At 44.1% G+C, this 24221-nt stretch overlaps 3 protein-coding genes and 1 non-coding gene across 8 annotated transcripts; 2 read left to right on the plus strand and 2 right to left on the minus strand.

Moving 5' to 3' along the window:
• Positions 1-240: 240 nt before the first annotated feature.
• LOC130139736 (uncharacterized) lies at positions 241-2753 on the plus strand. 2 transcript variants are annotated; one of them, XM_056317361.1, is made up of 4 exons: positions 241-955; positions 1425-1607; positions 1703-1871; positions 2466-2753. In XM_056317361.1, the coding sequence occupies exons 1-4, from the start codon at positions 311-313 to the stop codon at positions 2489-2491; spliced, it is 1023 nt and encodes a 340-aa protein (XP_056173336.1). In that variant the 5' UTR covers positions 241-310; the 3' UTR covers positions 2492-2753. The 2 variants fall into 2 exon arrangements, with proteins under 2 accessions (XP_056173336.1, XP_056173335.1); XM_056317360.1 differs by lacking the exon at positions 2466-2753 and having other exon boundaries at positions 1703-1982.
• Positions 2754-5227: 2474 nt separating this feature from the next.
• On the minus strand, positions 5228-5309 carry TRNAS-AGA (transfer RNA serine (anticodon AGA)). The gene has a single exon. It is a non-coding gene; the product is annotated as a tRNA-Ser (tRNA).
• Positions 5310-6441: 1132 nt separating this feature from the next.
• On the plus strand, positions 6442-10328 carry LOC115687636 (universal stress protein PHOS32-like). Of its 3 annotated transcripts, none has more exons than XM_056317271.1 (3): positions 6442-7243; positions 9805-9850; positions 9982-10328. In XM_056317271.1, the coding sequence occupies exons 1-2, from the start codon at positions 6457-6459 to the stop codon at positions 9810-9812; spliced, it is 795 nt and encodes a 264-aa protein (XP_056173246.1). In that variant the 5' UTR covers positions 6442-6456; the 3' UTR covers positions 9813-9850; positions 9982-10328. The 3 variants fall into 3 exon arrangements, with proteins under 3 accessions (XP_056173246.1, XP_030469128.2, XP_056173245.1); XM_030613268.2 differs by having other exon boundaries at positions 10001-10328; XM_056317270.1 differs by having other exon boundaries at positions 9805-10328.
• A 3113-nt stretch (positions 10329-13441) lies between these two features.
• On the minus strand, positions 13442-15376 carry LOC115687718 (uncharacterized). 2 transcript variants are annotated; one of them, XM_056317529.1, is made up of 3 exons: positions 14737-15376; positions 14509-14685; positions 13442-14151 (listed from the first exon to the last, which is right to left on the minus strand). In XM_056317529.1, the coding sequence occupies exons 1-3, from the start codon at positions 15130-15132 to the stop codon at positions 13864-13866; spliced, it is 861 nt and encodes a 286-aa protein (XP_056173504.1). In that variant the 5' UTR covers positions 15133-15376; the 3' UTR covers positions 13442-13863. The 2 variants fall into 2 exon arrangements, with proteins under 2 accessions (XP_056173504.1, XP_030469223.1); XM_030613363.2 differs by having other exon boundaries at positions 14509-15376.
• Between the last annotated feature and the right edge of the window lie 8845 nt (positions 15377-24221).

Raw genomic sequence — 24221 nt, forward strand, 5'->3', positions numbered from 1 at the left:
CAAACAAAATGCAAAGTACACAGATTTTACCATAATGTGGAAAAAGCTTAAATGGCATGAACATAGGATAGGGGTTGGGGTTGGACGCATATTACACCTTACTCACGATTAAGACATGCAAAATCTGAACATGTTCATGGCATAATCCACATGTTGCCCCTAATGTCCTTCTCTCTCTTTCTCTCTCAACCTGTTCTTTAAATCAGGCCCACCACAAAAACCCTCCATGTCTGAAATCTAGCTCTCCCCTCTTGAGATCTTATTTCCCTCAAAGAACTCGCTCTCTCTCCAAGGTTTTGCAGCCTCTCCCATGGCTACTTCTGCCGCAACTCATCCGCTCCTCATGGCCGCAACCGAGCCCACAAGGCTCGAAAGGACTACCAACAGCATCGTCACTCCAGGGGCTGATCAGAACAGGCAAGAGCAGCCATCCAAGCCGAGGCCGAGAAAGATGGCCAAGCAGCACCCGCCCAAGAAGCAGCCGCAGAGGGGCATGGGGGTGGCGCAGCTGGAGCGCCTGCGGCTCCAGGACCAGGAGCGCTGGACCAAGATGCCCGAAGTCCCCCCTCAACCCTACCCTCCCTACTTCCTTCTCCACGGCAATCCCCAACGCCCCGGGTTCTCGTTCCCGGGCCCTCTCGACGCGGCCGGCGGCGTCCCCGTGCAGCAGTACTGCGCACCGCCTACCCGACCGCCGTCCCCGGTCAGCACGGGGCTGGGGCTGGGGCTGGGCATGGGGAGGGGGTTTCTGGTCCAGAGGAAAGACGATGGCGGGGGTGATCACGGGAGGTTGGCGCCGGCATCGGCTCCGGGCCAGGTCATGTTCGATGCGTTCGGAGCCGGGGCTCCGGCGGGCCGAGGCGGGAGTAGTAAGGCGGTGGAGACCTCGAGAGAGCTCTCTTCAATTCCAAATGCTCAGCAGTGCATGTCTGACCGCTGCGACGTCTGTCTCAAGGTGTGATCCCCATTTTCTAATTCCAAACTAAGGTCCTCGTTCTCTTTGTCCATTTTATACGGCAACCAAAGCATTTCAATCTTCTTCTTCGTCTACTTCCTGTTAAGAGTATTCTTGTGGAGAACTGATATGATGGTTTTAGGGGGTTTCCATTTAGGACGAGTAGAGAGAACATGAGATTACTAGTTACTGTTACATTAGCTGATGAGTGAGCGATGATGAGCCCTCTTGTCTTGTTAACGAGTCTTAGTATTTTGTTTTTCTGGAGGCGATGGACCCTTTTGTCCCATCTTAAATGATGAAACGTAAAAGACTACTGAAAGGTGTTCTCTTTTTATACGCGTTCCTGCCAAAAGGGCTAGGCTTCAAGGCTAGGAGATACTGCAGCGCTTTTCGTTTTGTTTATTCTTTTCTTGTCTGTTTTCTATTGGGCGACGATTTCACAGACCACTTCTTTTTTGGCCTGCAGAAAAAGCGCATGGATTCTCAAAATGCTGGGTTGTTCGTTAACAGAGCCAGGGAAAATTACCCAGAGAAAATGCGGGTCGGTAACTGCGATTTTCTCGGACTGAATCTGGAGATTCCGCAATCAAAAGCAGCGGCTAGGACTCCCATTTACACCGCTCACAATCTCGATGATGATGATGATCAGGTAAATCAAAGTCAACCATCGTTCTCTCCTGTCTTGTGTAGTGTTGAGAGAGATTGATTGCTCTTTTCTTGTTCTTCCTGGGGGGTTTGTTGCAGAACGTGGAGGTGACGGCAATAAGGAGGAGGGTGAACATATCCGGCGGTGGGGTGTCCATGGAATACGAGTTTTTTCCTGGAAAAAGTGGGAGGAGCACTTGGACCGAGGGTCTGAACTTTCCTGCACAAGAAGAAGCCGCTGCTGATACTGATGCTTCCGAAGATGGCGGTGAAGCTTCCAATTCCATCGATTTATCACTCAAGCTTTCTTGCTAAGCAAACCCCATGAACGAAAAAACAAGAACAAGAAAGAGAATCTGCCCCCATTCTCTCTCTCTCTCTCTCTCTCTCTCTCTCTCTCTCTCTCTCTCTCTCTCTCTGTGTATAGTTTCTGTTGTGTCTCACTTTACACAATTGTGTGTAGCTGCATGTGACCCAGAACACAGGTCAGCCTTTTGGTTTTCCATCTTGCTGTTGAACTAACATCTCCCTCACCAAAATAGTGCAGCACAATCACTGATCATTGCTTGCTCTGACCTCTCTCTCTCTCTCTCTCTGTGGGAGATTGCATCATTCATTTTTCACATTTGAATGTTTAATGGCGTCGGTATTGCCCTATGATACACCTAAACATGTCCATGTACTTCCTGCAACTCCACTGCTTGCTGTTGCCCTATATCCCTGTTCGATTAGAGTGCTGTCTAGTCCTATTCAATTCCTACTTGTTGCTGTCATATTGCTATTAACAAGGCATATATCAAAAGACTTGGCCTGACGTTCATGACCCAATTGGGTGACAAGTACTTCTTTTCTCTTTTTGCAGAAGAGAATTATGGAAAAGGTTCCTAAGCTTTGACATATCCAAACGTATAGGGAGGATCCTTATCAACACATTGGATAACTTTGGAGAAATGAGATTGTTTAAAATTCCAAATGTCACTAAACATAATCTTAGGGTCTTTTGTGTACTCACAGATATGGAGATACTGCGACGGAAACAATTTGCCTTAGGCCAGGCAATAGTGAGCGACGAAAACAAACTTCTTGGCCTTCGGCCAAGCAATAGCGACGAAGCATGGATTTTGTCGTTCTCGAGAGACACCAATTGCACCGACACGTAAATTTCTTTGCCATTACTCCACCTTATAGTGATGGAATATCAGTTTTGTTGCGTCAAATCAGATTAGAAACTACCTCGGGCAATGAAAAAGATCGATTTCATCATGCTTGGATTGAGCAAAGGCGACGAAATCAAATTTTCGTCCTCATTGCATTGAGAAACAACAACAAAATCTTACAGCATGTTGCCTTTGATAAGACTAGGAACTTACCAAACACGACGAAACTAATATTTCGTCACCATTGCTTAGTCCAAGCACAATGAAGCTTAAGCTTTGTTGCGTTAGGATAGAACATAGAACAGATCCGTGCTTTGGCGATAAAACTCGTGATTTGTCGCCATAGGTTATCTCTACAATGACCAAAGTAGATTGTCATTGCGAATGTCGTCGTGATTAAATGCTACGAACGTAAAATTTTGTCGTTGTTGCTTCGAGCAATCGGGACGTTTCGTCGCCTTTGATCTAAGCAAAGGCGACGAAAAATGTTGTTTGTTGCCTTTGGTCTAAGCAAACTCGACGAAATGAATTCTTCGTCGCCTTTGATAAGAAAAAAACAAGCATGAGGCATCGAATTCATCACTTCGTCGTGTCGGTATCCAAAATTGGGTTTTTTTTTTAGATTTCAACTTGGTTTTGACTTGAATGAAGCAAGATATTTTCCAAGTATATGTATACATAATGATAAATTACATAATTTGAAGAATTTTCTATGTCGATCTGTGTGATATACGTTGAAAATTTCAGACTAATAATAAAGTTATAATATATAAAAAGTCATAGTTACGGTTAAAACATCGTATAATATAATAAAACGCTAACTCAATAATACACTTTAGATTAAAGGCAAAGTGAAATTACTCAATTTTCTAAAATCATGATGAAACTTGTTATATAAATGGTTATCTTTTAAGCCATTGAAGTGGAGTTAATCACAAGCTCCAATGTCAGCTCAAATTATGTGCACATCTTCATTCATACTCGTTTGGATGACTTACTTGCTTTTCAGTAGGTTTGGAGTGATCGATCGCTCACTCAACGCAACACTTATGAAAAAAGTAGAAATGTAAATTAAGGAAGCACATTCAAAATCCGCTGGTGCTTGAAATGATTGAAATATGCATTAGGGATTTAGTAACACAACTATATATTGTGTATTCCTAGAGAACAATCGATCCTCTCCAACACAGAAAATGTACGCCGAATGTCATGGATAAGGTTCCCGTGATATGTGAGAGGTACCCGTTCCCGAAAAATGCCGAAACACTTAGTTTGTGTTACGTTTACTGAACAATGTAGAAAACCGAATCGGTTGCTTTTGATTATGAACTCAATTTGTCGAGGTGACTCTAGCTACACTATCAACAACAATCTTGAGCTATGCTATTGACAGATGATACACATAATACTATTGAACACGCGTCTTCTTTTACACAAATGATGGATCTCAGAATAGAGAACTTCTGTTTAAAAAAGAACCCTAACATCTCTCTCTCTCTCTGCCTGCTGCCGTTGCAGGAGGAAAGAGAGAGAGAGAGAGAGAGAGAGAGAGAGAGAGAGAGAATTGCGAGGATTGCAGTTCTGGAGTATGTCTACATATTCTATGCGCTGAAACAAAGAAAACAGCATCTTGGCTTTGCTGTTTATGGGTGTCCGGGCAAAAGAACGCGAGGGGAATAATTAATGAAGTGGAGGAAGGACAGGCTCTCTCGCACATAAGCTGAGATAGATCAAGCGTACAAACACCACCCGTAACACATATACATTGAATGAATAATGTCTACAAGACGATCCTCTCTCTCTCTCTCCCTCTCTTTTATAGCGAACGCTGCTGCGTAGATAACGATCAGTGAGTGCGGCAGAGAGAGAGAGACAGAGAGAGCGCAGGGAGATGTGTACGCAGAAGAGGCATCACACACACACACACACACACGACACAACGCAGAGAGACAGTACACATCTGTGATGAGCAGAAACATAAATATGCAGGTGATCGACACTGAGAGTGTCCGTGTACTGTGAGCCAGAGGGGCCTTGTTTGGCCCTTCTTCTCTCTCTCTCGGAGCAGCTCCCTCCTACTCCTCATTGGGTGCTGCATGCTCAGTGATCGCTGCCTTACAGAGCTTACTGATGCGGCAGCTTTTCTTTCTTTTTGCTTTAAGGGTTGGGTATATACGTCGAACCACACGTTCTTGGAAGATTAGTAAAGGAAGCGTTCTTTACATAGTCTCAGTTGTATATTTATTGGTCATGAATAGATTTGACAAAAAAAAAAGGAAGATTTATGTGACTTGTCTAGCGAAAAAATGAAGGCCAAAATATTTGGTAGTAAAGGAAGCGTTCTTTACATAGTCCCAGTTGTATATTTATTGGTCATGAATAGATTTGACCAAAAAAAAAAGGAAGATTTACGTGACTTGTCTAGCGAAAAAATGAAATGAAGGCCAAAATATTTGGCAAAAAAAAACGTGAACGGCAGGATTCGAACCTGCGCGGGCAAAGCCCACATGATTTCTAGTCATGCCCGATAACCACTCCGGCACGTCCACCTTGTTGTGCTCTTTTTGCAACTATATATATATATATAAGTTAGTAATTCGAAATGACTTATATTAATGGAGAAACCGTAAGGAGATACGGATGAGAGTAGAAGGTAAGGATGATTAGTTCCGGGGTGGTTCGGTTACCACCTTGAAACTTAGAAGTGGATCGGGTAGGATCGATTTTTCGATTTGTAGAATCGGGAACCAACCCACCTAGCCCTAGAGTCAGCAGTTTTTTTTTTTGTTTGGTTTCTTCTAATCCCTACATGGAAATAACTTTTTTTACAATGAAAGTCCAAAAATGATTCTATAGGAGAATAAGGCAATTATTTCTACAAGGTAAAATTTGAGTTTAATTGAGGGTTTGCCGAATAAAATATATACATGTCCGTTTCGGTCCCGCTCCTAAAATCGGGAACCGGACCAATTCCCAAAGAAACCACCTAGAATCAACCAATTCGATCTGATTCGCGATTCAATTTGGGACTGGTGCTTACCCCTAATAGAGAGTTCCGACATGGAACTTGTCCGTGCCAATTGGACCAATAAAACTTATCTTCACATAAAGAACTAATAACAATTAAATGGACTTCAGCCCCTACATTAGACGGAGCAAATGGATTCCACAAGATAAATCGCCGAGAATTCGAGAAACAACACTCGAAGAAAACATAAGGGACAAACAAAACTGAGGCTTACAACTCCCCCCCCTCTCTCTCTCTTTTATATAGCCAAAGACAATTGCAAGTACCATAACAAACGATGCGACCGATCAATCAAAAGATTCAAACGACGTGCATCCCATCCTAGTCAAGATTAAAACGATTGATTTATTTCTTCACGCGTCACCGGCGCACCCCTGCAAAAAAACAAAAACCCCCACCATGGGTGGCAAAGATCTTGCCTTGACCCACAAGAAATCGTTTGGGCTTGGGCTGGCTGCCTCCTCCTGCTGCCGTAGCTGCCGTTGCCCAGACAAATCGTCAAAGCATATTCTCCCGTTGCGCACACACTCTCTCTCTCTCTCTGTTTCGTTAATAAAAGAAAGAAGTAATCGAAAGGGCAAAGACTCCGTCGCTCAATCAAAATCAAAGAAACTCTCTCTCTCTCCACCAAAGCTTCCGCCTTTCGCCGCCGCCGCCCCACTCCGACAATGCAGCAGCCGCCGCCCCCGCCGCACCACCACCACCACCACCACCACCACCACCACCAGGACTCCGATCACCCCCAGCTCCCCACCATCAAGATCCACCACCCCTCCTCCCCCCGCCACCACCACTCCTCCGCCACCCCCACCGCCGGCGCCAACCGCAGGATCGGCGTCGCCGTCGACCTCTCCGACGAGAGCGCCTTCGCCGTCCGCTGGGCCGTCGACCACTACCTCCGCCCCGGCGACGCCGTCATCCTCCTCCACGTCAGCCCCACCTCCGTCCTCTTCGGCGCCGACTGGGGCCCCCTCCCCCACCTCCCCACCGCCGCCCCTTCCCCCGAGCACCCCCTAAACCCTAACCCTAGCCCCAACCACCAGAACCGGCCGGAGGAGGTCCAGAAGTCCCAGGACGACTTCGACGCCTTCACGAGCGCCAAGGTCGCCGATCTCGCGAGGCCGTTGAAGGACGCCCAGATACCGTACAAGATCCACATAGTCAAGGACCACGACATGAAGGAGAGGCTGTGCTTGGAGGTGGAGAGGCTGGGCTTGAGCGCCGTGATCATGGGCAGCCGGGGGTTCGGCGCCGCGAGGCGAGGGAGCGACGGGAAGCTCGGGAGCGTGAGCGATTACTGCGTGCATCACTGCGTTTGCCCTGTTGTGGTTGTCAGATACCCCGATGAGAAAGATGGTGGAAATGGCGGCGAACCCATCGTCGCGGTGAACGAGGTCGCCGAGGAGGAGGATGAGGTGGCCGTGAGCGTGGCCAGAGACGAGCAGAAGCAGAAAGGTTAAAAAAAAGAAATTCCCCATTCTTGTGTTAATCGATGGTGATGATGATGATGCTGATATTTCCGGTTGAGATGAATCACGACAGGCGTGAGGATGTGTTCGTGCTTTATGTGTAGCTTGAGAATTGCAGCTAGCACCTTGGGTGTTGCTGTCGACTGCTTGTTGTATCCAATCTCATTTGATGTTGCTTCTCTGTGATATATGACCTCGCACTGTTATAAGCTAATTTTCTTGCTTCCTGGTTTGAAGTTAAGTCAGAAAGCCTAGTGATGAGGTATGCACTTGTTGATCATGCTATTTAGCGCGAATAATTTGCTACTATATGGATAGTGTTGTGTCCCAGAACTCCCTCAAGCTTAAATTATGTTGTTTGGGGTGCTGGTTGTGCTTTGAAAAGGCCGAGGTCTGCATGCTATAGGAACTTTGGCTTTGATTGCCAATACTCGCATGATATTGATTCCCGTCCCCATACTTTAGATAGGTTTTTTCCTACGTCTTCCAGACAATTTCTCCGCGGGAGCTTTTTGAAGGTACAAAATTAATTGAGGTTCGGCGCAATGCAAGCGGGGTTTTGATCCGTTCTTTAACTTATCATGGTGCAATTTGGGGTATTTGGGATTTTGAAACCGTTCTCCCTTGTGTAGAGACGAGATGCAGAGCCTAATAGTGGTAGAAGTAATAAGATGTTTCTTTGCCGGACCAGAGCGAGCACTTAAGTATTTACATTTTGAGTTTGATGTATTCTCCGAGTCTATAACTAGGCAATGATAGCACTAACATGATGGAATTTTTAATATTTTTTATAGATAGCTTGACTTGTTATAGTAGGTAGAATGGGAGAGTCACCACTTGAACCTTAGGATGTAGTTCTGTGGTTCTAGTCCATATGGATTCGTAATTTATCCTTACTAGCTACCATTGATTGTTCATTTGATGAGTTCTTAAGAGTCCTTTGTTTGATTTTACTGAAAAATTTCCTCTGTAGTTAGTTTCATTTCATTTAATTGGTGGCTGAGTTAGATTCTAAATATCCCCAAGAAACGTTTTGAGCACAGACAGTTATGAACTTATTGTCACTATAGATTGTGTTGGTGGACAAACGTTGTAGTAGAAGGCCCTCGCATCCCTGCTATCATGTTTAATGTTTAGGTTTAGGACTTCTCATTCTTGCTAAAACTACACCTTTGCATTCCCTGAGGTCATGTTGTTTTTTCTTGTTTAGTGGACCCTTTCCTCAGGGGATTTGTGTTTGTTTAGAGATAAGGTCTTTGGTGTGCCGATACTCATATTGTATGTGAAGAGCAACACATCTTGCAGAATTTGACCCACTAAGTTTTACTGTTCTTGGGGCAAAACAATATAAGTTTCCAGTAGATTTATGTTTTATAATTCCTAAGAGCTAATTTGAAACTTCTGAACTATCTGTTTACACACCTGACACATGACTTTCAAATGTAACCTTCCAGGAAGTTTTAGATAAGCTGCGTGCTCTCTAGCCTTATGGGACTTCTTTAAGGGTTTACAGTGATTGTATGGTCATTATATGGTCGAAGTGCTTACATTGTCCGCTTCAAGCACTTCACTGTTAGAGCTATTCTGGGGGCCCACTAGTCAGGCAAGAGTAACTACTCGTCAATCACTATATATGCCATCCGTGCACCCTGCAATCAGTAGCATACGTCATGCAAAGATAATGGGCAGTGTGCTGGTAACTCGGGCAGTGTGCTGCTGTTACCATGTGGCTTAGTTACAGTGGTGGAAGTGGTAGTTTCTTCGAGGAGTGGAGATGTCTGCTAAAGAAATAGTGAAGGTCAGGTCGTTAATTTTCCTGATTGAGCAGTTTTGGTAAATCTAGATGACAGTGTGATTCCAGCTACAGAGTCACAAGGAACACCATGTACTATATATGCATTTATATAACCTTACGTACTGTTAACCAACTTATAGTATGTTCCTCTATCGAGGAGCTGCTGTAGACCATGGCGATCGTTAGCTTTTCCTTGTAATTTGGTGGCATTTGCAGTCATACCATCAGGGAAATCACAAGGAAAATTATAATTTTCATCTAATACAGTAGCAGTTGTAAAGTTTATGTTGGTCTCCTCCTTATTTATGCCACTCTTCCTTTCTGAGCAGAACTGTAGGAAGGCAGGCTCTATAAAATGTGTGGTTTTGTCCACTGGTGGTTTGCTACACTTGACTTGCTATGTTGGTTGCCATGCAGCAAAATTTTATCTCCAGCTATGACACTGTCCTGAAACTACAGTTTCTGTCTTGGTTTTTTGGTGTGGCTTTACCGTATTTGCCACAAAAATTGTAGAGTGGCAGGTGCTTGGGCTCTGAAGATGATATACATAATGAATTACCTGATTATCTTGCTGTAAATGCAGTTACATGATTTATCCCGAGAATATTATGTGTGATTTCCTATGATAAGTGCTTCATTTGCTGGTTGGTTGAATGGGGATTCTCTTTTGAAACTTGTTGTGTCCAGATGACCCCTACTCGTATTACAATTCTTGTGACTGACATCACATTTTAACATGTATAATGTCGCAGATGCTTAGCATCAACCAGGAGTGACGCCTGATCGGCATATGTGCTGGTATGCTTCTTTGGATTGAACATCACACATGCAGTTCCTTCTTTGGTCTTTTGGTTTTGCTATTTCTCTTAGAAGCAGAGGTTACTGTAGCCCTTCCCAACCATTTATTGCTTTGTGATGACCTCTTTTAGTTTTCATGCGATGATACAGGGGTTGCAAGCATGACTGCAATTTAGATTTCACAAGCAGCTAAGCTGTTTCTTTTGGCTCTCCGATGGGATGCGATAGCTAATTATGAGAGCATAGCTGAACCGATGAGGAGTTAATGAATGAGATGAATCTCGCTGTGTAAGCGGTGTAGGACTTGTTTGATCACTTCTGGCCTTTGTTTTGTTGTGTATGAACTTTGGGAGGTTTGGATGAACAACTAAGTGTGCTTTTGAGGTTCAAGATAATGTTGTGTGGGGCGTTGTGTTGTTCGACCTATTTGTGATACAAACATCGTATCGTTTTCTATGTTAAGAATTGTTTTTCTCAACTAGCTCCATTTTTGGCTGCTGAAGTTAGGGAATTTGGTTTATTCCTTAAGATGCAAATGAGTGTATATTGCCCGAGATGTTGAATAAATATTTTTAGATACTATTTGGGTCGCGGAATGTAGTTATTGCTTTCTAGAAAACTGGCTTGTCTCTCTATTAACTTTCGAGCTAAACATTTTTGACCTGGGGAATGCAAGAAGCTCTCACAGCCACTAGATTTGGAAAAATTCTTAAATGATCTCGGTGCATTTGGGTCCGATGTATGTGAACCCTCATGATATAAGAGGTGACACGTTGATTAACTGATTATCTTAATTATGATTTTACGCAGACGATTCATTGTTGGATGCCATGTTAATATGGTCTAGAGGTAGCCTAGCTTGCTTCTTCTTTCTACACCTTTAGCATATCATCTAGTGATCTTATGGAGGGCTGCCGAAAAATAAAAAAAACCGACCCGAAAATATCTGGCCTTTTCGGGTCGGGCTTCATTCTGTTTCGGGTAATAGTTAAAAAAGTTCGGATATTGTTACAGTTCATCTTTTCCTCCCGTTTCCACAACAGCATCATCTTGTCCTTCCTCCACCCTACTCGACGATTCTTCGACCCTCTGGGAGCACCCTCTCTTCGCTACGGCCACTGCCCACTCCTCCATTGAACCGGTTCGCTCGCTGTTTGACGTTCTCCATTCTTAATTCCGAATGTCAACGTTGTTACCATTGTTGGCAAAAACGGTGAATCTTGAAGGGTTTTCGTGGATTGAGATTGGGGCTTTGAAAGAGGAAGATGGGAATGAGATGGTGATGGCTGATTGCAAGAGGAGGCGATGGAATCCGTAGGATTGAAGGATGTAAGGAAGACGCACAAGTGAGCCCTAGCATTCTTCTTCTGCTGCTGCTTCTCCGGCCACGATAAGTCTATTTGGAAGAAAATCATTTTACTCTCAAATGGATGGTGCTACTGCTTGGCTCAGTTTGGCTTCAGGAGTTTCAAGCCTCGAAGCTTGCAAGGTGAGTTCTTTTGTCTGTTTTGGTAGAAAATATTGAATAAAGCAAAGCAGCAAAAAATAAGAAGGAGAAGATAGGGGGACCAGAAACCGAACCGAATCAAACCGAGTTTTCAGTTTGGATCTTGGGTTGGGCCGTAGTAAGCACACTTTGCTAATGTCTCGGTGGATACTCGATCTGAACTGAACCGTTGACACCCCCTTATGCGCCCTTCCTTTCCAAAGATCATTTATATTTCAAACTAACAAATCATGGACGATATGAACCAGAGGAACCAGAGGACTCCGAGCTCTTGTTTTACTTGTTAGGAGATTACATTTATTGAAAATAGAAGCTTGACAATGTTCAGGCATTCTTAAGAACGCGGATGGCGTTGTTTAACTATTCTGGAGGAATTCAGTTTAATAATATTTTAATGTTTTTAGAATTTTTTTTCTTTTCTTTTACACCTTTCACTGCGTGACCCCCACAGGCCACGGATTAAGGCTTTTGCGCCCCAACCTAGATCTAGGGGAGGGTGTCGCAGCTCTCACCGACCACATGTGAGGGCATTGGCCTCGTCATGGCCTTTGCCCTAGCCAGATCTAGACAAGGGTTGCGACGCCTCATTGGCCACAGGTGAGGGGCTCGATGCTCTCGCCTGTGGTTGGTGAGGGCACGAAGGACCTCGCTTGTGGCTGGCAAGAGGTGTAAAAAGAATAAACAATATAAAAGAAAATTCAAAAAATTCGAAAAATATTAAATATTATTAAAAAAATATTTACGTTAGTGCCGACTGTATCACGTAGGACAACTAGCGTCCACGTCATCAATTTCAAATCACAATTGGCTAGATCCATTCATTTGGCACAATCTAAAAAGAACTTATGACTCAACTGGTAAAATCGAAAGGTTTATGATCAGATCGGTAAAAAGTGTTATATATTGAGGACTTTCAGGTCAATTTTCCCTGGATAACATTGGCAAGTTGGAAAAATAATACAAGAATCTCGTCCCACTAACTTTTTGTCGTTTCCGAAAGGGAGCGAAAGATTTGTCAATTCAATCCAATTCTTACGGTGAATTTCACATGGACTCGAGCTTCAATAATGTAGACACAAGTTCCCACCGCACTGCCCAACCCAAAGAATTATAATGTTTGCCGAAGTCAAACTTTCTTTTCCCGTCATTTATTTAAGCAAAAGAGGAGAAACGAAGGAAAAGGAATCTTTGGACTTAAATCCAACAAACGGTATGCGTTAGTTAGAGATACGTGCAGACGATAGTCAAATCGTTGGGTCCTAATTTCTCAGCACACCCCTTTTAAATTCTTCTGAGCTGCAATCCAAAGCTTTGCTTCGTCTGATGGTGATGGACCGCGTGAGAGCGCCCCCTCATTGGTTTTCATAATTAAATTAATTAATGGCTTAATCCAAGATAAGCACGAGCTTAATCCAGGCCATTCAGTCTCGTCCAAAGTTCGTATTAGCCGATAATCGCGACTAAAAAGAAGAATATTAATTCTCCCGCGTGATTTACCAATTCGCCAGGAATCGATCCAAAGCGTGGCCAAAACGTTAAACATAAGAAAAAACGAGAGGAGGGGAGGTCAGGCGGCCATCGTTATTTTATAGTGAGAAATGGCCCATGTGGTTTCTCTCTTCTATATAAATTACATGTTTTCAGATCGACACACGTTTCTTGCGGAAAGCAGCTTGAAGGGTTCTCTCCAGTCAAATAACACACGCGAAGTACGGCAGAGGAATTCATGTTAATAATATAATCTAAATCTAGGACCGCGACCATGATTAGTCGGCTACCTAAAGGGGAACTAGCTCGGCAACACACCGCCGTAACACCCGCTTAAATCGGGATATCTCGGAATGAGGCATCGAGCCCATATCAATCGTTTCTCAGGCTGAAATTATAGAAAATCTTGGCGGGGTTCGACCCCCATACAGATGAGAGAATCCTGGAAGTGTTTTGCTCTCTTCTAATTTTGTGGATTAATCGCGGTATTCTGAGCAATTTTCTTCATATGATTTTTTCATGGCACGAAGGGAAGAGGACAAGTATACGAACCAACACAAACCGAGGTTGACTTCCGTAAACCAGGGGAAAAAAAATCGACAAAATACAAAAGCAGCACTTCACGTCTCCAACCACACCCACCAATTGTGTCGAATTGGCCACTTCATACCTACCTTATCGTCACTGTCTCTCACTGATAATCACTAGCAACAATCACATCAACGCTTCCATAGATGGAAGGGACGAGGGAGCAATGCAAGAACACACGGTGGACAAAAAACGCTCGATGAATTTTACTGCACTCGCTATGTAACGGTGGCCTCGATCCTCTATAATACGAAATGATCTAAAACCAAAGGAACCAGAAGAAGAAGAAGGTGGTAACCAGAAGGAGAAGTGCCCATGTTCTCAAAGAACATAATTCATGCGCGTGTGGGTCAGGAAATTAGCTAGCAGAGAGTTAGGAGCGAGAGGGGGTCGACTAACTGGACGGATTGGGCGGATGGGTCGGATCGAATCAGCGGCTCTGGTGATATCCGCTCAGCCTGCAGATGCCGGAGACGGCCGCGGCGGCATTGCCCGCGGCGGCGCTCCTCTGCAGCAGCCTCTTCAGGGCGCTCATCAGCGACTCTGCTCCCCCCACGCGCCCGCCGCCGCCGCCGCTCGTCGCGATCGGATTCGTCTCGACCGCCGCCGCCACTCGTTGCCGCTTCGTCGGTCTCGACAAGGCTGACGAAGAGGTCGCTTCCTCCTCGTTATCCAATGCTCTCGAGTTCAATCCGGACGAAGCACAGCCGACTTCATCCTGCGATCCGGACGAAAATTCCCAAAAGAACTTAGCCACAGTTTCATGCTTCCGTAACTTTTGAACCGAAAAACACAGATGAAACAGAGATTCTGCAGATGATAAAGCTAAAGGGGCGTCACGTATTTGGATTCTATGAGTAGGAAACTGCACTAAAAGAAGACCGGAGTAGAAAGGCCGTGAACAGTTTCGAGCCATATAAACGTTAAAGCTTGAGAGCAGGACATCCGATCGATCTACTTCCGACGAGCGTTTCGACTATATGTGAAGCTTCCGGTGGTGCTTCAAGTGCAACTGAAACAGAGGACAATGATGCAGGAAACAGAGATTAGGCAAAAAGTATGAAGAGAGACATACGTCGGAGTCGAGATCTTCGCTTTGGCGCGACCGCTTCATCCTCAACCCACCGCGGGCCACTGTTTCGGCGAAGAGCCCGTCGCCGGCGACCGCAACAGACCTGCTGGTGGATTCATCTTCGGTGCTCGAAGAAGTCGCCGGAGGCGGCGAATCGCGCGACAGCGGAACCACCTGGTTCTCTCCGTCCTCCTCTTCCTCTTCCTCCTCCTCCTCCTCTTCATCGTCGACCTCTTCCTCCTCCTCCTCCTCCTCCTCCTCCTCCTCCTCATCTCCGCCTTCGTCACCATAGCCATCGTCGTCATTGAGCACCTCATCCGCGTCGTTACCGTCGCAATCCCCCGCCTCCTCATCGCCGCCGGCGCATCCCCGAGCTCCGGGCGCCGCCTTCTCGTCGCAGATCCGCCGGCAGCGCTCGCACACCGAGACCGTGGGGCCGAGCCTCGGACCGGAGGCCTTCCACGGGGTCGGGGACTGGCACACGTGGCAGAGGAGGGCCCTGGCGTGCTTCGCCACCAGGAAGTTCGCGCCGTGGACCTTCTCGTCGCAGCCCCAGCACAGGCTCGCCTGGTCCGACTCGCAGTGCATTGCCGCTCGCCGATCGCACAGCTCGCACCGCTTCCTCATCCTCGCCCCCCTCCCCCGCCTCGAAACGCTGCGTCGCAAAGCTTCCACGCGCGCTCCTTCTTCTGCTCCTGCTGCTTCTGCTTCGGCTTCGGCTTCTCTCTCTGCGCGCGCTCCGACGACGATGATGATTTGCAGGAAGCGACGAGGTTGAAGACGAAGAGGAAAGTAGTTTCGAGCAACTTGTTGCGAAATCCTCAACGGATTATACGGGGAAATATCCAAACCTAAAATCCGGGGATTCTTCCACCGCTTCCCAGGGGCAGTCCCGTCATTTCCGGGGGCGCGGTGATAGACGGGAAATAAGAAAAAAAAAAAAAAATCTTTTACCCAAACAACTGACCGCGGAGAGAGGGGGGGAAGCTTCGATTGTGTGGACCGGGGGCTCACCAAGCCTCTCCTGTTACCGCCGTTAATTTTCCGCCACGCGGGACGCGACCATTGACTCGGTTGACGGAAGTGGGGAACTGAAGGGTACGCGCCTACGCGGAATCTTTCACGCGCTCTCGCTCGAGACAGCCTACCAGCCCCGAGCGTCTGGGGGCCCCTGCCACGTCGGCTTCTAGAGCGGCACGTGTCCTCCGAAGGTGCAGGGGAAATATCGCTCCTTTGCTTCCGGATAGAAAGGGGGGAAGCGGACGAGCGCAGAAACGGAATTTACCGGATAACAGAGATCTCCGATTTGAGAGGAAACCGTAAACGGCTTGGCCGCTTGAATTTGAATATAAAGAGCGACGCTAATTTCGCGACAAATTTAAGATTTTAGAAACATCCCTTTGCCAAAAAATAATCATTCGCAATTGTAATTTAAATATTCTCCGTCGACTAATATTTCTGAATGATGAAATCAATAGCTTGTCGAAAAATATTAAACATATCCTGAATATTATTTATGGAACTTAATCGAATAATTCATCCCATTGATTAAGAGGAATAAAATCGACTCGCATTGCAGAAAGAAAAAAAAAGGCATTAAAAATAAATAATTGACTCGGAGGAGGTGGGGGCGGCTACAAATCGTGGAGGACAGCTAAATTCGGGGGCATAATTGCAAAGATCTTTTCCTCCCGAGAGGTGGAGATATATATATATTTTTTAAATTTCTGAGGACGAGAAGAGAGTGGGGTCAGAGGCGGAAGATTCGGGGAGATCCGACGTGGAAGATTTGAGGCCACAACGGTCCGACGGAGCCACGTGAAGCCCACCTGGGCTGGGTCGGGGCGCGCCCCCTGACGTGTCTTCCGAGGCCCATATCTCGCCCCGTTCATCCTCGCCCACGCCGCCCCCCCCCCCCCCCGCGGCCACGCCTTTCGCCGTCCAACTATTTTTTACGCCCGGTCCTTTCTTAATATTTTTTATTTTCATATATTTTATTTTAGCTTTATTATCTGGAAGGATAAAAAAAAAAGGATAGGGAATTTGTGTCCGTGGACCCTGTGCCCAATAATCATCTCGCGATGGGCCACGAAAGGTGTGGGGGGTGTTGCTCGTGGATCGATTCGTGTCGTGCGTCGCAGTGTGTGCCGGGCATCGTGGTATATGGGATTCATCTATGTACATATACTGAATTTATAAAATTAGGTAATAAACTCGTTTCTTAACTCATATAGGATATAATGAATCGTTATGTAGACTAGTTATATTTAGTAAATAGATTATAAACGAGTTTAAATATAATATAATTGTTAAATGGATTTACAATTTACTTAGATCTAGCCCGTTATTGTAATTGTCATTTCATTCTCTCTAGCCCTCGCTAAATTTCACGCTTACTTAATGCGCACTCTTATTTTAGTTTATATACGAGTTTTCTTAAATATGAAAATATTTTAGTAATATAAATCGAGTTTTATACAATAGATCAAAACCGATTAAACCGATTTATTTAGATCGGGTCATTTTCGACCCGAGTCAAACCCGGCTCGTTTGACGGGGTCCGACGTGGACCGATCAAATCCGCACTTGGATAGAAGGGATAAAGGGTATTATAGTAATTAAGAGCAAGGAAGACGATAAAAAAAAAAAAGAAGCCATATCGTGCGGCTGAGATGCGAGTACTGCTTTCCTTTTTTTAACATCATCCTCTGGGGGAAGCGGGATGATTGATTGATATGCCGTGGTGGAATGATGATCCGATGACGTGGCCGCGCACCACGTGAAGGGAGTCCTACCTGGCACAACGCGGGTTCGGATTCCGAGGAGGGGGAAATCCGTAAGAAAGAAAGAGAGGGAAGGGGAGGGGGACGGGCGAACGGTGGCCACAAGGTCAGAATATGTGTCGATGTGGGACTGCGAGATAGAGATAGAGAGAGAATTCGTAAATTTTGTGGAGGAGGTGTAGAGAGAGAGAGAGAGAGAGAAGGGGGTGGGTTCCCTGCATGGAGACTTGAATCCGAAGTGCGAGGAAGGAGGGGAGGGAGGGACCGGGGGGGGAGTCGACGCCTTTGACGCATTTGACGCGATCGCGACATGGGCAGTGAAGGCCCGCCACTTGCTGCTTGTGCTTTGATCAGAGGTTCGATTGATGCGAGAGAGAATTGATTGGGTCGTGGTCATGGGACGGACTGTTCGGGAAATGGACATCTCCTCTCGAAGGCGATGGACGGATGGCGTTGGGGTGGGGTGGGGTGGGGGGGACGACGACGATGAAAGAGGATGCGGACGAAGGAAGGGACCCGAAGAGACGTGTGCTCGGATCCTTGTTTTGGGGGAGGGGGGGGGGGGGGGGGGGAGTGCGAATTTGAATTTCTGCCCGACGATTTTATTCCAATGCTCGAATGAAAAAGAAGTAAATGTTTTTTGTGTTATGCATGGAGCGACCGAAACTCCCAGAATTTACGATCTCCAAAATAATTCGTGTGACTGGTCGCGGGGTTTCGCTGCATGGCGAGGCAAAGACATTTTCCCGGGTCTATGTTGAAAGCTTTTATGGTAGAACCCATTCGAGAGGGCTCGGTGGTCTTGAGAATGGTTTGGATGGGGGGGGGGGGGGTTGTTCCGTTAAGAAGACAAATAAAATCTAATTCATTTTTATGCTAACAAAAAGAGCGGATCCAATACCGAGATGACTTCTTTCTCGAGAAGTGCATCAAGTACATTAGGAATTTTGGGATATCTTCGCCCACATGAGTGAGTTGACAAGTGCCCCGCAATCTACCACAAGGTCGAGTCGTTGCCGGGAGCCCAACCCCTAACTACTTAGATTGGGGCAGATGGCCTCCACCTAGTATCTCTTTAGTGTTGTGGATTGGTTGAGAGCTCTCAGAAAAGAAATTCATCGAGTCATTGAGTGATCTTATGCTTATTCAAAATTTGGATCGAAACAATGAGAAACGAACAACAACTCAAAAGACGAATGCCTATGCCTATTAGAGGACCGGCCTTTATCCTGAAAAAAGCAAAAGAGTATGGCGATGCAGTCTAGACTAGGAGGCAAGTCGAAGTGATGTTCCTATTGATGAGGAGGAGCACCACACACCGGCGGGACAAGAATAGGAGGATTTGCAAAGTATATCTTGATTTGTTCGAACGCTTGTTGACCCATTCAATAGCCATTGTCCCGTGGAGTTCTTTCTCGGCAATTTCAAAATGGCAGGAGCTTGAAGCTTTGGATTTTGAATTCGCTCGAAATCTTCCCCTTCCAATTAACAATCTCTTCCCTCCCCTTAGGCTTGTTGGCCTAGCTGTTGAGTAAATTTCTAATGCTAGTGAATCAGATGTTTGAAGGCAAACTGCCACATCAGTAAGAGAAGGAGATGAACTAAATTAATGTCCAAGAGTAAGCGATCACGGGATATGGTTTTGTTGGTTTCGCCTCTGGTTATCAATCATCGAAAGGTATTTTTCAAGCATCAACATTAAATCGAGATGGCCCTTTCTAGTATCTCAAACTCTGGTTGAAAAAACTCTTTTTATGAAGTGATCTAAATAATCAAGCCAAGGGGCATTAGCAACAACCATTGCTATCTCCCTAGGATCAAGCATTGAATTCAAAACCCTAGATAAAATTGAAATGAAAACTTGATATCGACGCCTTCTCTCAGAATTGAACATAGGAACTTTGCTATGTGGAGATGGCACGAGAGATGAAGTGTCTTTAATGGATAGGGGTCCATACGGGATTTTTCACCAGTCAAAAGATCAAAATGAGAAATATCATGTGGTAGGTGGGTCTATTGGCTGGTTTGGAAGATTCTCTTTGAGAGTCTTGACCCATATGCAAAATTTTCTAGAAAAAAAGTTTTGATTGGATTGATTTGAGTTTTTGTCTACACAAGCAAATCTTTCCTCAGATAGATACGAAGTTCTTGGCCTCAGAAAGAGTCAGATTGAAAAGATTCCACTACTTGTCCAAAAGCAAGTGGAGGAGCCGGCAAATTCCAAGTTGACGTTTCACGTTTCAGATGAATAACACGGAAACTCGGATCTGAATATGCCATTATCATGTATTGTAAGTCAATTTTTTTTACATAGTCACTTACTTTTCATCTCATCGTATATGAGTGTGACCTTCGAAGAGATAAATGCTCGAGGTCTTCCTCATCCATGTGATCATTTTTCTTCTTCATTTGCTTTAGAAGCTCAACCCATACGCAGTCCTTGCAGAAGACCCCCTCCTTATCCACAACACATTTGTGGTCCGGCCGCGCCCCACTTTCAATTGTCTTTTCACCTTGTAAGACAATCATACCAACCTCCATTGGAACTTCCCTACTTCGTCTTCTTCCTTCTACCCCCTAGACACTATTCTACCTAGTTGCTCACGGGTATGGATCGAGAGCTTCTAATGTCGTTAGCATCCCCATAACGTCCTTCTCTTTGTCAATCTTTTGCTTACCTGGTTCGTCTCGTCTCTCTTTGTTGAACATCCCGTGGGTTGAGACTTTTATCCATTTTTATGTAACTCTTCCCCTCTAAAGAGGAAGAAAGTGGAATGTCATGCAGTTGTAGAACCTGGTTAAACAATCGTATGCATGAGCATTAATGAGGTTCTTTTTTATGATTTAAAAAAAAGAAAAAAAAAGGCACTCATATGCATATTGTTGGACGAAAACCTCACTCCTTTAGGAATCGAGCTTCTCACTTTTGACAACAACATTCAATGCCTTGGAAGATTCACATCTTAGGGTCAGGCACTGATGAGCACATTGAACTAGCCATGTGGCTAAGAGCCCTCACAACTCAAGCACAACGACACAATTATCACCCGTGTGTAAATACATCGCACTCTCTATGTAGGGCCCAATGTCACCTGTGTGCGCACGCGCACGCGCACATGAAGGAACAGAGGCACAATTTGAGCAATGGTGACTACTGCCGATGGATTGCAAATCCTAAATGGATAATACCTCGCAGTGTGCCTGGCTGGATTTAAATCCCGATTGAATCATATCTTGCGGCGTTCCTGATTTCATGGATCACTTGAGTATGACAACCTTCCATTTGAGGTCACCCATATCGAATCGAAGGTCATCATCAGCTTGCCCATTCATCACTGCTATAAGATTTTCATTTGTTTGCGATTATGTAGCTTAGTCATGACACGATGTAGCTTAGTCATTTTTCCAGATTAAACTCTATTAGACTGTCACATATATCCCTTTTCTTTTCTTTTCCTTTCCTTCCTTCCGTTCTTTTTTTTTTTTTTGGCTAAGTACGTCCTTCGCCATATCTGCGCCTTAAACATATTTAGTAAACCGATCAAATCACAATTTTTCCGAAAACCATGGTGCTTATAGTGCATTGAAATGGTCATCAGTCATGCAGATCACGATTAAACTCTGTTCGATCAAATGACTTCTTCGACATGGTGTGGCCGTCACCATAGTGATGGTGGTATGAGGCTTGAACATTCGAATTTCTCTTGGACTTGGAGGCCCACAATCATATCATCCTGTCTTCCATTAATTCCTCGGTCTTCTCCTTATTCCATTTTTTGCCCATATAAATGCATAGATGTCCTCTGCGAGCACTAGTGATTTTTCAGCTCTAATGACCTGTCTCGCTTTTTTTTTGTTCAAACACCTGTCCCGCTTCGCACGGGCCAAACTGGTGAAATGGCACTCAGAACGACGTTAGTGTTGGCCCCTGTCGCTCGGCGATGACACTCTCCTTCTGCTATATGTGACATGCAATTCGATTCCTACCCACCCATTCACCTTCCATAAAATGCCAATAAAGCTGCAAATTATCTGATACCTCTCGGTTGGGTAATCACTCCCGATCCTTGTCGGACAAGCTTGGACTTTCCGACATTGAGAGACGGGGCATTTTTCTTATAAATAACATCCTAAGCCCTCTTCAATGATCTCATCTGAGGGGAAACTTGAGGGTTTTATGCATATAAAGACTACTTTTAAAATAAATTACACATTTTTTTAATCAAATGGCGCCAAATAATGTTTTGCTTTCCCAAAAATATGGGTACCCGTTACAACTCGTTTTTTCTTTATTATCATTCGACTTGTGAAATTTCGGTGCATCATACTAAGTACGTGACTTGTAGGACGGTGTCCTAGTTTAGTAGGTGAAGGGTTAGATGATAAATGCAGCAACCCATTTTCGTGTCATTTTTTCTAATGAAAGCACGGAAAAGACACCCAAAGAAATTATTTCGGCAGTCTTATTTTCGCATGGTGTTAGGCAATAGCACGATTAGTCCTAGGAGATTATTTTACTTTATAGAAAATAATAAGGCATTATTTTATTGCAGACAGTAGCAACATTGAACACTTAGATGTACTTTTAATGATCTAAGATAAAACTAGTATTTAATGGCATCTTTTTATACTCGCCGTAAGTAATATAATTGCATCTTGGTTGGCTCTCGAGTTGCCAAAACGAAATTGAGGATGTATACGAGTGTCATACTTGAAAAAATATCGTACAGACTTAGTTTATGGATGATGTGGTGAAGAAACTGAGTGGAAACTTGTGCCTTTAGTTTTAGGCTTCTAGGGATAGCTAGCGTGGGCTCCCCAAATGTTTTAAATGTGATCGGTTTGGTTAGGCTTAGTCGTGGTATGCTGAGTAGTCTATGCGATGCTCATCGTACTAGAAATTGACTTAATAAATCGTAGGGAAGCAACTAAGTTGAACCGCGAGAAGAATAATTGGGAGTGAGAAAACAAAACAAGCAGGTTTTTCTCTGTTAAATTAAGCAAATGTCACTCAAAATTATGAGTCCTATAGCAACCTTACAACTTGTTATGTCCGTACCACATAGGTGAGAATCCAATGCCTCAAAAACCTATAAATTTCTTTCATACAACTTAGAAGAATAGACTCGAAAATATGGAAGATGCCAGGTTGTCTACAGTATGCGAGCGGATATATGTTAAATGAAGCATAGTCCCCCTTCGGATAATTGATGTGTAATGAGAAATTAAAATATTTAATTCTTTCATAACTCAATGATTTAATTTCGAGTAAATACATATTAAATTATACATTATAGGGTTAATACCACAAAAAATCCCAAACTGGTACACCTATGATAAATTTACCCCAAACTAATGTTTTGACCATAAAAAACCCCAAACTGGTACGCTTGGGACAAATTTATCCTCCGTTAAATTGGATTAATACCACGAAAAATCATAAACTGGTAAACCTATGACAAACGGAGAGGTAAAATCCCAAATTGGTGCACCCGTTAGCTGCAAGCTTGCCACGTGTCATCAAACTCAACAATTTGACGGCAAAATTTAACGAAAATTGACGAAGTGTAAATTTATTACAGGTGTACAAGTTTGAAGTTTTTGGTAGTTAAAAAATTAGTTTGGGATAAATTTATCACAAGTGTACCAGTTTGGGGTTTTCATGGTATTAACCCTACATCCTAATGAAGCATAGTCCCCCCTTAGGCAATTTTTCGAGAATAAGATATTGGGTTTCTATTGTTCGTCGCAACAATCCTTGTTTCTTTTACTTATTTCGATTGAAAATGAGCATCCATTTTTTGGTAAAGTAGGGGCACAAGTGTGGGAGCTTGATTAGCTACCTGAAGGTCCATGAATCATTCAAGACAACTCATGAACCGATTAAATTCAAGCCTTTGATTTGTGTATTTGGCATTGATCCAGAACAATTTGGATACAGTTGGTGGAACTCAAGCATCATCTCCAAATTCCAAGCTAAAAATCTCCATCTGGATAATTGAAAGACTTCCAAGTCTGAACTTATTCAACCAACAAAATTATGAGCATGTTTTCTTACATATCAAGACGATTATTGCTTTGAGTATGTTAAGAATTACAACAATTAATATCTAAATTTTCTTCACAATCGGATACAATTAGTAATGGTGGCATGCGATTAAATGTAAAGAATGACAACATAACTAGATCCCTACTCGTCGACTAACACCCGGTTAGCCTTGATCACCTTCATCTATAAAGAGTGACTCAGCCACTTAGTTAAGTTTCTTCTTCCCATCGTGCACTCCACAATATATACTCCCCTCCCAAATCTCTAACTTAAACATCAGAGGGCCAATCCGGATCAAAAACTCGGACACCCTAACTCGTATTTGACGGTGTAGGTCCATCTCAAGGTGGGGTCTTCGATAAATTTTTCGAGATGGGATCGTGCATCAACAAGTGACAAATTTTACAAGGCTAGTTTAATGAAATTTTTTTAGACAAAATTGATCAATGGAAACCATCGAATTTTTTTTATTGAATAAGAAGATCGCAGTGTATCAACATTTATGAACTTTAAGGTTAAAGTTTGAGCTTAAGGACTAATCTTGGGAAGATTAAGTTCTCATATTTTATTTTTTCATGTAAAAGTAGTTGCGTGATCTTGAAAAAGAAGAAAAAGAAATCATACGATTCTCGACCGCATGACCCAACGCACAACAAAAGAAGTCACTAATACCCTTAGAGTGGGGTAGATCGCTCCAACGATGAGTAAAATATATAAGATTACAAAAATATCATAGTGGTTAATATTAAATGAGAGTCAAATACCAAATGCTAAAAAGTTTAGAAAAAAAATTTAAAGCTCACTTTTGGATATGTGTTTTAAATTGATTTCTATCTAGATAGTCATTATATTTCTTTCTCTTACCCAAAGAAACGGCCGTCGAA

Source organism: Syzygium oleosum, unplaced genomic scaffold (assembly GCF_021117445.2).
Source record: "Syzygium oleosum isolate NSW1041296 unplaced genomic scaffold, Sole_v2.1 Sole_v2.13, whole genome shotgun sequence".
NCBI classification, from domain to species: Eukaryota; Viridiplantae; Streptophyta; class Magnoliopsida; order Myrtales; family Myrtaceae; genus Syzygium; species Syzygium oleosum.

Excerpts from the sequence above, each read along its gene's own strand:
- LOC115687636 (XM_056317270.1), top strand. The coding sequence starts at position 6,457 with ATGCAGCAGCCGCCGCCCCCGCCGCACCACCACCACCACCACCACCAC.
- LOC130139736 (XM_056317360.1), top strand. The coding sequence starts at position 311 with ATGGCTACTTCTGCCGCAACTCATCCGCTCCTCATGGCCGCAACCGAG. Across the intron at positions 956-1,424 it reads GCTGCGACGTCTGTCTCAAG|AAAAAGCGCATGGATTCTCA; the intron begins GTGTGATCCCCA and ends TTTGGCCTGCAG. Across the intron at positions 1,608-1,702 it reads TCGATGATGATGATGATCAG|AACGTGGAGGTGACGGCAAT; the intron begins GTAAATCAAAGT and ends GGTTTGTTGCAG.
- LOC115687718 (XM_030613363.2), bottom strand. The coding sequence starts at position 15,132 with ATGAGGAAGCGGTGCGAGCTGTGCGATCGGCGAGCGGCAATGCACTGC. Across the intron at positions 14,152-14,508 it reads GCGAAGATCTCGACTCCGAC|GATGAAGTCGGCTGTGCTTC; the intron begins GTATGTCTCTCT and ends TCCGGATCGCAG.